Source organism: Mixophyes fleayi, chromosome 1 (genome assembly GCF_038048845.1).
Source record: "Mixophyes fleayi isolate aMixFle1 chromosome 1, aMixFle1.hap1, whole genome shotgun sequence".
NCBI lineage: Eukaryota > Metazoa > Chordata > Amphibia > Anura > Limnodynastidae > Mixophyes > Mixophyes fleayi.
Genome location: NC_134402.1, coordinates 39,600,738 through 39,615,644, shown reverse-complemented (window position 1 = coordinate 39,615,644; position 14,907 = coordinate 39,600,738). Strand labels below are relative to the sequence as shown.

Sequence of the window (14,907 nt, the reverse complement as noted above, 5' to 3'; positions counted from 1 at the left end):
TCATTAGAGCGGGTATTGGAACCAACAAAGGGGTATAGGGGATCGGCGCAGTCCGCAAACTCAGGGCAGGGGGGTGCTGGAGAGCCCGGCACCACCACCTCTAATATATGGGATAATTCATCTGTCCTCTAAATGATATATTGGACACTACACCCCCCTTTGTAAATTATATGGTTGTTAGTCTTCATAGAGGGTTTCTGTACCCATACAAAAGCACAAGGCTACAGGCCTTTATAAGGGGTACGTAAATCTAAAGTGACTTCTAATATACCTAATAATATAAAGCAGGGGGGTGCATCATTAATTATAATACACGTTTTATGAATAAACACTGAGGTGGTGATCTCAAAACTCCCTGGATATGGAGACAATGGTTACAGGAGATTATAATGTGCATATATTTACATCACTTGTGTTTTGTAAGGACAATAAAAGTCACCAAGGCGTTATGGGACCATATAAAGTCCTGAGAAAGCAAACACAATAACACACTGAAACCTATCGAGCACACATATAATATGGTTAGACATGACACCGTGAGAGGGGAATGGTCTCTGGACTTGTATAATGGGAGAGGAGTACACTTCTGTAACGTGTATAACTTGTAAGTCGTGTGGGAGTTGTATGACCGCAGTGGTTATATGACAGCTGGGGGGAGGACTGCGTGACAGTGTTGTTTACGGTGCTATTAGAATTATATCTTGACAGGCGCTGTAATGGGATATAATACACAAGTTATTTGCTTACCGCTGAACAGTTGTGAGATGTATTCTTATTTACTGCAAATACCCCATCTTGGTTTGTGTAGTGTTTTCAAGGAGATCCAACCCATTTACATAGAGAATCCACTCATGTATAAAGAATAATCTCTTATATAATTTCTGAAGGTGCTTATTAAGGTAAGTTGTGGAAACTTTTACTGTTGAGAAATTGGCAGAAAATAATAGAAGAGATGCTATATACTCTCCCCTATGCATCTACTTCATTGCGCTCTCTGTTACTGTATAGTTCTTTTTCCAAACAGGTTGTTAGCTCTTCAGGACAGGGACATATAACTTGCAGCATATTTCATCATCATCATCTATTTGTATAGCGCCACTAATTCTGTAGCACTGTACATATAACTCGCACACATCAGTCCCTGCCCCCATTGAAGCTTACAGTCTAAAGTCCCTAACACACACAAACTGAGAGAGACTATGGTCAATTTGATAGCAGCCAATTAATCTACTAGTATGTTTTTGGAGGAAACTGGTGCGCCAGGAGGAAACCCACGCAAGCACGGGAAGAACATACAAACTCCTCACAGATAAGGCCATGGTTGGGAATCGAACTCACTGCTGTGAGGCAGAAATGCTAACTACTAAGCCACCGTATGCATGTCTGTAAATGTAGCCTGTCCTTGTTAAATACAGGTATGTCTGTAAAAAAAAACCTTAACAATACTGATGTGTTATATTACAAGATTCTTGTATTTGTTTGGATATCTGTGCATTAATGATGGAAAATAACGTTTTGTAACTACTATTGTAGTCCTGGTCCAAACCACCCCTTTCTTCCACTACCATTTTCTGTTCACTACCATAATGCTTGCTGAATCTGTCTCCACATTTGCATATAGTATAAAAGACAAAAAAAATCTTATTATACTGTAATGTGATAGTGACTTGGATAATGTTAATTCATGACAACCAGTCCCCATTAAAGACTCCTGTTACCTAAATATATTGTTTACTAGCAGTCAGTATTTTTTTTGTTTTTACTCCTGCTGTACTTTTATATTACAGTTAGCAATCTGCTTCTCTAAAAAGGTAGACATTCCGTATTCTAGATCTGTTTTCATATAAGAGAAAGGAGATGGTTATGACACATTCTGTATATAGGGCTCCGGACGGATCTGCCGTTCTGGCTAAACGAGGCTGAGTGCCAGACTGAGCGCTTGAGGGGCAGTCCGTGCACTGACTTCAATTTAGCTGGGGTCAACGTCTGCTTATATAGTGTGTGCAGTTAGAAAACAGGCAGTGTTAACCCTTGCTGTTCTGGTGGTGGATGCCAATAGCATAACAATTATTCCTATCCAGGCATTTAAATATTTAAATACAATTTTTACCAAAATGATTGCTATTACTTTGCTAAATTCTATAGTATTTATTATGTACTGTCGTTGTATAAGTCTATGCGGCGCAAGTCTAAACCATCCTCAGAAAGTCTTTTGTGCACTGAAATAAATGCTTCACAGATGTTTAATACTTTTTTTAAGGTGTGTTTAGCCAAGGTCAGAGTATTCAGTATCCAACTCCTGTTCATCTGGGCTGTCCCCAATCTATTAGCCAATCAGATCATCAGAATGTTCACAGCAGCACAAAATGTTTCAGGAGATAAATGACAATCCCACAAGATTAGTACATCCATGTTCGTTAGGGCAGGGCTACATGTGAAAGGGGCAATCAGAAAGCCATAGACTGTACAACGACACAGAATAGTGATGTGAGGCTCCTGTCAATCTGATGCAATAAGATTACCATGTCAAACATATATCTGTATGATACAAAGTCCATACATCCCATTTGTTTTAAGTTTCTAACAAAACTCATATTGCTAAATATCCTCTTTAATTACAGATGCAACTTGCCTTGTATTTTGTTTACTATCTTCCACGGGCTAAGTGGAATTGCTAATTTAAACATGCATAGCTGACTAAGCATGAAGGAGACAGCCCTTAGTCTAATATCAGTCTAGGCAGCATGGAGTCCCATATCATAACTAATTAAAGTATTTAAATTGGATGGCAACATTGTCAGTAAAATGCATAATAAACATTTCTGGAATCTGGTGCTCACAAGCCAAATGCAATTTTTTTTTCTGTATTTTGTGCTCTGAGCAATTGAAGGACTTGTATTTAGAAACCCCTAGAGGTATTGCCAGCTGAGGAGCTTTAAACCCCCTGTCATCTATGTTTAGTGTCATTTTCTGCAAGTTGTTGCCCTCTTGTTTGATTAGAAATATTCATTTCTGCACTCTATATTGTCCGAATATATAAATGGGGTCATCGGTGAGAAATAAATATTTAACAGCAGGTATTAAAGATACCCTAACAGTGCAACTTGGCGAATATGGACTACTTCTGCCTTTATGGTTGTGTTTTGCCACCTGTCTATTTTTTTGTTTTGTTATCAATGAAGAGATTGTCTTCACTGCGTTTAGTAATGGAAAGCGTGATACTGGGGCTCCAGGCTTGCTGCCGTTACATACTTTTTAATTTTGTATTCGATATCTTGAGATGTTCTATCTAAGACATTTTTATCCCGGATAGATGCGGTTGATTGATGAAAAGGGGTTTTCAACAAAGGGTGGAATCTACTCAGAGCCATCTTGTTGTGTTTGTCAGCCCTGGTAGGGTAACCACGACTATTAACAGGGTGTTCTTAAAGTGGTAGTAGAGAGGACTTAGAAGGAATGATTCCCCTGTCTCCACAACAGTCTGGAATTAAGGTTAGCTCTCTATTAAGCACTAGGGGAAAAATAAGACTCATCATCATCACCATTTATTTATATAGCGCCACTGATTCCGCAGCGCTGTACAGAGAACTCACTCACATCAGTCCCTGCCCCATTGGGGCTTACAGTCTAAATTCCCTAACACACACACACAGACTAGGGTCAATTTGTTGGCAGCCAATTAACCTACCAGTATGTTTTTGGAGTGTAGGAGGAAACCGGAGCATCCGGAGGAAACCCACGCAAACACGGGGAGAACATACAAACTCCACACAGATAAGGCCAAGGTCGGGAATTGAACTCACGACCCCAGTGCTGTGAGTCAGAAGTGCTAACCACTATGCCACCATGCTGTCCTATGACTCATCTACACTTCATGTCCTAACAGTATCCTCCTATACAGATCAAAAAAGCTTAAATTTCAATAATTTCAGCTGCTGGAATATTCTCACCTGTGTATGAATCCAACAGTCTACACAGACTAAACTTGTCAATCACATTCTGCTGGCTCACAATAATGTACGATAGAGAAGCACCTCCCTCTTCACATGGCATCATTCAAGGGTAAGTTGGAAAGTGCACAATGGACAGAAGTATAAATGTTTTTCTTGTATATTAATCAGCCCCTAGTACAGAGCCTTTAACATGTGTTGAGGTCAGATAGTGGCTTTTCCTTGCTCTAGAGCTACAGGATGTAATTTAAAGCCTTAATATAATTTTATACAACTCACTACTGGGGCCTTTTATTTAACACCACTTTAACTTGCCACACAGTTCCCAAGATTCCGATGCCGTCAACTTAAGTTTTCCCCTCGGTGACTGGTCTCTTTATACAGAAATTGTATTCCGTTAGCAGCAAGTCAGAAGATCAACATATATTTATCTAGTGACATGACTAATTTAGCTTTTTTTTCCACTTGGAGGCATTTAGCTAGCTGACATAACATATGACGGCTCAACTCGGTTTGTTGACATCTCGGTGACGGGTAGACGCACGGTTTAATGCACTGCTACTTTCTCTTGGCATCACGGTATTGAGGCGTTGTTCACATCGTACGCTGTTATCATGGGTAGTGGCATGTGGAGTCAGCAGCTGTGAATGTATGAAAGGGACTGAAAATATACTTTCCTTACAAACAGAATGAGAAAAAAAAATCAACAATGCTCAAATATTTTTCAGCCTGTTCCGTTTCTTCTTCTAGGAAAACTAAGGTTTATATATAACATTTAGTGAAGTATACAGAAGAATATTAAACCTGCCATCCTACAGAAATGTCATTTCTCAGCATGGTGTGAAAAGTTGTCGTCTGCAGTTTCATTGAGATTTTGTTAAGGTTCATTGTGTTAATCCGATCTCCCCAGAGGTATCTCGAAATCTGTATTCCATTCCTTATCTGGTGTTGCTTTAACGGAATTCTAGTACTGCTACTCGCTGTGAATAGCAGGGCCTGGTAAGAGGGATATCGAGAGATTAGGAGAACATCTACTGTTAATTTATGGCACATGTAAATATGACACTGCTTGTGGAACGTCAGATACTGTCACCACCACAACTGTACAGAAGGAAATCTTGTTTCGTAAATTTTACAATGCAGAAAAAGGAACATAGTGGGATTTTTACACCCGAGAAGAAAAACTTATGGGAGCTAAAGGGGAAATAAGTTGAGAGAGATGGGGAGTAAGAAATACAAGAAAATGAGGGGGGGGGGTATAAAGGGAAATGAGGGGTAAAATAATTTAAAGGGCAATGAGGAACTTAGGAGATAAGAGGGAATATGAGTGTAAAGCAAAATTATGGAATGGGAAGGAAAATGGGAAATGAGGAAAAGGGAATGGGTAGATAAGGGGAAATACTGTGAATGGGCAAATGATGAAATAGGATGTTAAAGGAAATAAAAAAATACAGGGAAAACGGGATAGGAGATGAAAGGAAATTAGGGAGCCGGGAGGTAAAGGGAAATAAAAGGATTAAGGAAAATGAGGGAATGAAGCGATAAATGAGAAAAAGAGAATGTCGAGGTACGAGGAAATGAGGGAAATATAAGTGAAATAATGGAACGGAGAAGTAAAAGGAAATAATGGCTTGATATAATGGAATGGCAAAAGGAAAGGGGGGGTTACGGACATAGGGGACAATATGGCATGGAGATGGAAAATGGGATTTAAGGGAAAGCAAGAGAATGACGGATGCAAATGGAAATTACAGGATTGAATGGCAAAAACAATAAGTACATGGGGAGGTAAGAAAGAGAGAGAAGAGACTGGAGTGGCAAAAGGAGAAAAGGAGGTGCGGGAATAGGGGAGAAGAAAGCAACGAGGAAGCGGGAGACAAAGGAAAATGAGCAAATGTTGAGGGAAGGGAAAGCGAGGGAATTGGAAGATATAAATTAATACTGGAGATGCAAAAAGATATGAAGAGCTGAGGACATAGACATGCAAAAGTTAATGATATGTGTGAGACAATGGGGAGGTCGAAGGAAATGAGGGGATGGGAATGTGAAAGAAAATGAGGGAATGAGGAAGTAAAAGGGAAGGAGGAGGTGAAAGGAAATGATGGAATTAGGGAATGAGGAGGTGAAAGGAAAGGAGGGAAGGAAGAGGTAAAAGGAAATGATGGCATTCAGGAATGGGGAGGTGGAAGGAAGTGATGGGATTAGGGAATGGGGGGGTGAAAGGAAATGATAGGATGAGGGAATGGGGTTGTGGGATGAGGGAATGGATCAGTGAGGGGAGGCCAAAGGAAATGAGCGAGTGGGAGGCAAAATAAAATAAGATTTTCCATTTAATAAATGGAAATGAAAGTGCGTGTTTGGAAGACATGAGAGGAAAAGTGTATATGGAAAGGGAAACAGGAATTATATGAGATCATGGTTGCTATTCCATTTAACATATTCAAACCTGCTGTTAAGCACACTCACTAGAGGACATTTATAAACACATCACTCACTAAAATTGGGCAGAAATAAGGCAGGTTGACCTAAGTACCATATTTATTTCAGCATTTGCATATGTGTCTTCTACTTTGTGATACTTGCGCTGGATTTTATTTTGTGACATTAAAAGTGGGCGGTACTAAAAGAGCTAAAATGTGCTTTATTTATACTCCAAAAGTATTTTCTCTGCATAAAATCAGAAGAAAAACCTGAAGCTACAGCAACCAATTATACATTAGCTTTCATTGTCTAACTTGTGGTAGACAGATAAAAACTCCTTGCTCATTGGTTGTTGTGGTTCAGTGCAAATTTGCACCTAGATGCAATATGCAAGATTCTGACTCTTAAGGTAAAGGAACATATTTTTAATTTTCTCCATTATAAAAGGGTTAACTAAATTATATTCCCAAAAAGAATCTTTGTGGCTGGGTCCCTAGGAGGTAGTGTGACACTCACTATACACCACCCAGATATTTATTTATTTATTTAAAAATGTTTTTCCTTTTAGTGATCTCAAAAATTACTCCTAGTTAGACAGGCTGGGATAAAACCCAAATGGTATGAAATTGTAATACATTCAAGATCAGGCATAGAGTCTGGGCAGACAGCAGTAATACTCAGTCACATTACAGGTCTGGGAAAAAGCAATTTGAAGTATAACACACAGAAATAAAACCATTATTAGGTACATATGAGCTACTGTAATGGCAGAAAGGGCAAGAATGAGGGTCCGTGACATGACGGTACATGATTATGTCAAGAGGACACCGTTTTTGACACATTGCTTTGACAACATACATGCGCACAAGTCCCACAGTTTTCATTAAAATGAGACCACCATTGGAGTCTGTTGTTCGAACAGCTTTGCAGAATATATAACCTATATAGTAAGAGATGTATGAAAACTGGTCTACAGGTAATTGTTGTGGATGTGGTGTTTACCATACCAATCGATTGGACATCTACATTAGCTGGAAGACACAAGGTACCGCAGGGTAGGCTCGTCGGGCTGCTGATGGGCCTTAGCGTCACCAGTTGTCCTTAACCGTTCCTCTCTGTTCTGACAACTTCTTAGTCCACTATAAATGGTGGCGTTTCTCTAGGATTAACTCTGATCAATTCGTGTAATTTCTAGATTGCCTTCAAGAAACCAAAGCTCTGGTAAGAGAACACTTAGAACACCGCAGGAAACTCACAAACATCCTTCAGAAAGCCCACAAAGAGGAGCATGTACAATTCCTAGAAAAGGCTGCAGGGTCTGTAGATGCTGATCTCTTTATAAAGGTAACACTTCGAAAACCATTGACAGGAGTTTATTTCTACTGGCACAATAATTAGCTTTAACATACCATTATTACTTATCTAGGAGTACCACAAACTACTAGAGAAACAGAGGGAGCTTTACGGTGAGTTGGACGATGAAGAAGACTGCAAAGCCATTGATGCTGTTGCTGATCTCTGTAAGGTAATATAGTTTGGTTTTTTTACCGGGGATAATACTGTATCTCTTGCTTCATTCACAAAGTAGTCTGGCTCAGACTATATACTCTGTAGACAACAATATCAGCTAATTAGTCATCAGGTTAACTATCGCAGCACAGTGGAAACTGCTAAAAGTAGAAAAGTTACTGTGAGAACAACTGCAGCTTCATGGTGTGTGTGCATTTATTTCCGTGTTAGAGCTGGTGACACGTAGACTAACCCTGCTGTTTAGCCTGGATACTCGGCAACAGGATCACTTTCCAATTTGCCAAAATACATCAGTGTCCAAATCATCCATTCAGCGCTTGAATACAGAGGCCGGCTCTCTTTTGGTCTACATGGGGGCCGGTTAAGATGAGGACATACACAGGGTGGTCATCTCCAGGCTGCGTTTTCCAACGTGCTTAATAATGATTGAATCAGCTAATGTCGTATTGAGTCATCTGTAGTAGATAGTTGAGATTTGTTAGTAATCTTTTGTCTACAGTTGATGGTGGCCCTATTTAGAAAGAGGCTCACCCCCTAGCACACTTTCAAATGTAACTTATATCAATACATACATAATATGAAATAAAGAAAGGTCATATATTGCTCTCTATCAGAACAAAGGTAGTAGGTTGCCTGCTATACTATGATTGGTGCTATATACGTTATAGTATACATGTATGTAGTTATCTCCTACTTGCCTACTTTTCCAGAATGTCTGGGATATTCCCAAAGTTCAGGCAGTCCTGAACGCCCAGGAGAGCAGGCCTCTCTCCCGGATGGGGTCTCCATGACACTATTTGCATCTAATCTGGTCATTTTGGCCCTGCCCTCATGACACAGCTTTCTGCCGCAGGGGACGGGGCTAGAATGACACAATTTGTGGCACACACTCTCCTGCACTTATCAGTTGACCGCCCCTCAGAGATCTCAAAGTCGGCAAGTATGAGTTATATTATGTAGGAGCTGTGATTGTGTAAAGCTGGGGCTATCTCAGTAACACTTGTGCATTTACTTTCTCCAAGGACTTATATACAGGGGCGTCACAGACATTTGAAAAGTTGGTGAAAAAACTATTTTTTCAGACACTTCCGGAAATTACTAACTTGTCATTAGGGGAGTGTGAAAGCCTCAAACATGAACTAAGAAGTAATCTGTCCACTGAGCTAGAGAAGGCTGAAAATGAAAGGAAGACTAAAATCAAACTCTTCCAGGAGATACTAGTGCAAGAAAAACAGGTATGCTTTCAGAGTACAAAACCATCTATTATAGAATATATTCAAGGCGAGTAACCATTGTTTGTGAAAATGTCTAGCACCATCTACTGTTGTTACAGTATATATCTCACTAGAAAGGAGATAAATAGAAAATGAGCAGCTCTTTAATCTCGTGGCTCAAACCATCTGGCTGTATGTGAATAGCAGGGGCCTTATATAACGTTACTGGGCCAGTATGCAGAAGTCAGGCCAGAGCCAAAAATCATGACTGTTCTGCCAGAATAAGGATAGTATACAGATGTGCTGCTCTCTCCTATCTGTTCTTGCAGCAATAGCTAGCTGCTGCTAGTGTCTAATCTCTGCTGCTTGTCTGGATCCTGGAATGTTGTGGCATTGATTGGAAAAGAAATAGGTAATAGTCACCTACTGAAATCTGAGCAACGACTGAACTTTTTAGGACTCACTCCCCTAAACAGCCCCAATATGAAATCAATAGCAACCAGATTTAATAAGTAGTCCTCTTTCCCACAAACTAGCCACGGCATTACATTATTAACCTAGATATTTAATACATTAGCCTCCAACAATTTATTAATAGCCCTCAGCACCCACACATTACGTTAATATTCCCACATTTAATAAAATTGATTCTATATTACATTAATAGACTCACATTACACAAACAGCCCTTACCAGCTCCCACATTACATTAATAACTCCAGTACATAACCTTAAAACCCACATACACTTTACATTATTACCGTCCTCCACCCTATTACATTGACAGGCCCTAAATTACATTAATAGTTTCTACCAGGACAGTGGTGAACCATTAGGGAAGAAGAGTGGATCAGCCCCGCGCTGTCAATCAGACTAAGCATCCTGCTCTTCATTGATAGACAGTAGTCTGATTCCTCCTGTAGGTAGCAGGATATTTAGTAGGGTGTAGGTCCCTGGGGAGGGGCCAGCTACTATGAAAGACCCCCATCAGAATATAATGATTGAACTTAACAGCCAACTATTTAATGGGCACTTTTTTTTTACCTTTTTAATCGGCGAGTGTGGTCATTATAAGTACATGATATATTAGTTGGCATATCTAATCAAACGGTAATCTCTTTTAGACCCTATGGGGGGAATTCAGTTGGCTGTGTTACTTGAAAAATTAACGCGGCCTGTGTACTATTACCGTTATTACAGTAATAGTGTGCGTAAATACCATTATTACGGTAGTTTTAACTCCGGCTTTTGATATTACCGGGTTGATATTACCGTAATAACCGTAACGCGGTTTAACGCGGCAGTACTTCGGGGGGAATTGAATTCCCCCTATATCTTTTACAGTACATTCATTGTAGATGAAACAGTGTTCATTTATGTATTTAGCATCAAATAGCTCAACACCAATTAGGGAGCGCATCATCGTACCTTTTCCTTTCAAAATTTGTAATGGTGACATTCTTTGACTTCTGCTTTGCATTCCAATGCCAAAGGTCTACTCCATCTGTAAAGACATTCCTTCATTTACATCTTTCCATAAGTGGATCTAGTCTCATATTTATGATCAAGGTCACTGCTGGTCTTTTGCATTGATGAGCCTTGGGCCTGCCCAAATCGTAACGTTTGTCTTGTGGTTTCACAAAAGTGTCTGAGCCGTATTGCGCTACCGGCAGGTTTCCTCTGCCACCAACTACTGCTAGAATTGAGATTGCGTTACATAAAATAAGTACTAGTAACAGTTTAACTGCCAGGATCATGCTGCCATGATAGATGTAAGGAGAATTTGGTAAAAGTTTACATTTACACAGAGAAGCCAGTTTGTATAAACCTGCATAGAGCCTTTGAAGCCTTTACCTGCGGCCTCCAGTACGTTCCTGCTTTATTGTCAGATTTATTTGTCTTTCTTTGATTTAACATATTACTTAGATTAAGGGTAATGTGCAATCTTTTTGAAGGATAGAGGGTTGCCCATCACTGATATAGTGTTGGTAAAGAATGGGTTACTCGTGACGTATTCGTTGTGATTGGTCCCCTCACCAGGTTGTCTTAGTAACAGACAAAGCTTTACATGGACAGAATAAACCGATTACTAATCTCTCGGGATCTGCCGGCACAATGAACTGGAAACCATTGTTGGCACAAAAGACTGACATTTCCTTTAATTTGTTCATTCATTTAAATTTCTCTGGGGTGATTTGTTTTCCGTCTTTCTATCCCTGCTAAGTAGCAGATAATATTAATTCTCAGCTAGTGCCGCACGTCACTGAAATGACAGGTGTTACTAAGTAGAAGGAAGCCGAAATCTCCTAGCTCCTTGCTGTCCCTAATTAACGTAATTGTCAGGAGTGATGTAATTAACGCTGCCAGTTATGCCACACAGTATTACCAGTACTTGACCTATGACTGAATACATATGTAAATGTTATGTACAAGCAGTACTTCCGTAAATAAAATATTTACAGTACGTAATACTATGGTGTATACTGCACAACTGGGCTTTCAATCAGGTCTAATGTATCTGACGTCTGGTAAATGTGGGTTACAATACACTTACACTATGTTATTAAATACGCCTCATTACCAAAAATTAAGGGGAAACTTTCCAAACAACATAAAGGGCTAGATTTACTAAGCTGCGTGTTTGAAAAAGTGGGAATGTTGCCTATAGCAACCAATCAGATTCTAGCTTTCATTTATTTAGTACCTTCTACAAAATGACAACTAGAATCTGATTGGTTGCCATAGGCAACATTCCCACTTTCTCAAACTCGCAGCTTAGTAAATCTAGCCCAAAGTCTTCGTATGCTTTTTCATTTCATGTCATGTTATACACAATTCTTATTTCCATTAATCATCCGTGGGACTATAATAATCATTTACAATCTTTTTGACTTGATTATATGAAAATGTTATACGTAAATTTAAACAGACGTTTCCTTTTTAGCCTGAAAGTAGATAGAACACCAGCATGGGGGTGGGTTGTCCTGCCAGCTGTCAGTAATGCAAGACATATACCACATGTTAGAGGAACACAGTAAGTGTGTGTCCACCTCATGCTTCCTTGTGGGACCCAAATAAGGTCAAACAGTTACAGGAACACATTAGACATCAGGGGGTAAATGTATCAAGGTGTGATTTTGAAAATCCCACGATTTTCTCGGGCGAGTTGAAACTCGCTGATGTATTAATCTTAGATTTGATATAAAATCGCCGGAGATGAGTTATTGTAAAAAAAACGCTGGTTTCAACTCGCAGAAAATTGCTGTCTCGATTTTTTTTTTTTTCCCGACTCTAACCGTACAAATCTCCAAATGTATGAAGCTTCAAATAAAAATTGACAGATACAGCATGCTGCTTTCTAGATGCGAGATTGCCAAATACATCACTGTTACACTGTGTTATGTGCGTATTGTCGCTAACCAATAACGATTGTCGAACCTCGAGTTGTGTTTCCAACGCACAAAGATTTATTCGCAAATTGTTTAATAATATGCTCAAGCGAAGTAATAATAAATACAGCCATTACTTATCGCAGGCGCTCTGGATCCAGTGCAGTCATTCAATCCTGAAGTCTGGGGACAAGATGTCTGCACTCTGGATCACAAGCTGCTGGTTATATACACAATCAAATACAGTAATACAATGGAGATGGTATGGCTTGCATCTATTGGTCCAGGTCTCAGGAATGTCCAAGGGGTTGTCAATCATTGGCTGGTTCATCCTAAGGAAATTCAAAGGAGGGGGTCACCTCTCCAGGGGGTATGCTCTGCTCTTCCCACCAAGATTCCTTAGTCTTAAGTAGTTCATAATTCCCTATCATTCATAACTTGTGTATGCACTCTGCGATTCCCTCGCAGAGTGAACCAAACAGTAGGATGTGTAACAAGGTTCATTATGATACCACTCATGATGTTATTCCTTAAACCCGTTCCGTGTATTTCACTAATATGCATGTAACTCTGATATAACATATAAATACTACTATATTTCGACATAACTGACTATGTGTTGCAACTACCATTAATGTGTACTATTTTATAAGTATGCGTGTTTGTGCGAATGTATGGTAAAAGACCAATTACTGTTGCTGCCACGTGTAGTGGATGCGTACGCCCTTTCACGCCGTAGCGTGCCCTTGTACGTCCATGCGTACCGTACGCATCTTTTAAATCAAAGACAACCAAGTTTGCTAGACTTAAATTGAAATGACTTTATCCAATTTGCTGACTTCAACAGCTGTCTGCCTATACAGCCACAGGTCCCTGTGGCTGTCAATAGATAAAAAATAGATTGTTTAAAAGAAAAAATAAATGCGTGGGGTCCCCCCGTCCAAGCACTATTAACCCTAGTGCCGCCAGCCTACTGCTAATTGCGTGAAAATCGGGGAAAAATTTGCATGGTGTCCCCCCGATTATCCCACAGCCAGCACTAGGCAAACCAGCCGGGTGGGTGGCACTATAGCAGGGGGACACGCTGCAGGGGTCCCCCTGCCATAATGACAACCAACCCCAGGCTGTTCAGCACTGAGCTGGATTCCCAAGCGAGTGGATTCCACAAAAAGAAAAACGTGCAGCCCCCCCTCTAGGAAAAACCAGCCCAGTGCTGAAAGCACTAGGGCTCTTCCTACACCCCTGGGAGGTGGGTGTAGGGTAATAACAACAGTGATAGATTGTAAGATTTTTTTTTTTTAAAAAAAAAACAAAACAGACGCCATTTTTGTTTGTGGACTGCCCTAAGCAGTCTGGGCATGCTGGTGCTTGTAGAAATACAAGCACCCGCATACCCATGGCAACCAGGTCATGCTGACACTTGGAGAAGCACAAGTGCCAACATGGCCTGACACCCATGCCTTGCTGTGACCTGTAGTTCCACAAACAAAAATGTTAAATAAGCCACGCTCAGTAAAACCACAACATTTTAATAAAAATTATAAAACCCCAATAGATACACAAAACACCCTCTTTAATACCACATCTATTTATTAAAAATAATAAAAACCCATATACTCATCAATACAGTGTTGTCTTCTTTTGTCAGCAGCTTTTAATACAAAATGGCTTGAAACCCATGTTCATAAATATATGTAAATCCACACGTCTATGCTTGAAAACAATCTTCTGATCTTTGGGTCAAGAAGAACCCTCCTCCCCCCCATTTGTAAATCCACGCAGCTTGAAGTTTTCTTTCTTCGGGTCAGAAGGACTCCCCATTTGTAAATCCATCTGGAACATGCTTGATGACGTTTACTTTGCTTGTATCTGATACAAGCATCCCATCGCAAATGAAATAAACAGAGCCACAAGCTCTGTTTATAGACTAAGGGGAATTTCCACGCTGTCATGGGAAACCCCTTTGTCTATAAATAGATAATAAAATAAATAAATACAACTTGCAACCAATCAGAAAGGAGTCTTGTCTTTCAAATGCCAATTTTCAGCTAAGCACGGAAGAGTTTGAAATCGCAGCAAATCGCGAGAGATGAACAGCGATTTTAAAGTTCAGACTAAAAATCGCTACTTAATACATATAGTGACTTTGGGATTCAAACCTGCAGTTATCTCCCGTGATTTCCGTGATTTTAAATCGCTGAAAAAAAAACGTATCTTGATACATTTACTCCCAGGAGTTTTCATGCTGGTACAAGAACGTTGACAATAGGCACTAGTTGAAAGCATAGACAAAACCTTGTACTTTGTCCTCTCTTTTAAGAGCGTTAGAAGCGTTTTCTCAAAGCTTCCCTGCAGCACAGTGTACCACGTGTTTTATAAAGAGCTCCTGAAACTCTTGTACCC

The 14,907-nt window shown here is 39.9% G+C and overlaps 1 protein-coding gene across 2 annotated transcripts in view; it reads left to right on the top strand.

Moving 5' to 3' along the window:
- Positions 1-14,907, top strand: part of EVC (EvC ciliary complex subunit 1) — an 84,421-nt gene that overhangs the window by 48,137 nt on the left and 21,377 nt on the right. For both annotated transcript variants that reach the window (XM_075194646.1, XM_075194647.1), the window contains exons 10-12: positions 7,567-7,715; positions 7,798-7,896; positions 8,924-9,136. In XM_075194646.1, the coding sequence (XP_075050747.1) occupies positions 7,567-7,715; positions 7,798-7,896; positions 8,924-9,136 (461 nt within the window). The remainder of the gene's footprint in view (positions 1-7,566; positions 7,716-7,797; positions 7,897-8,923; positions 9,137-14,907) is intronic.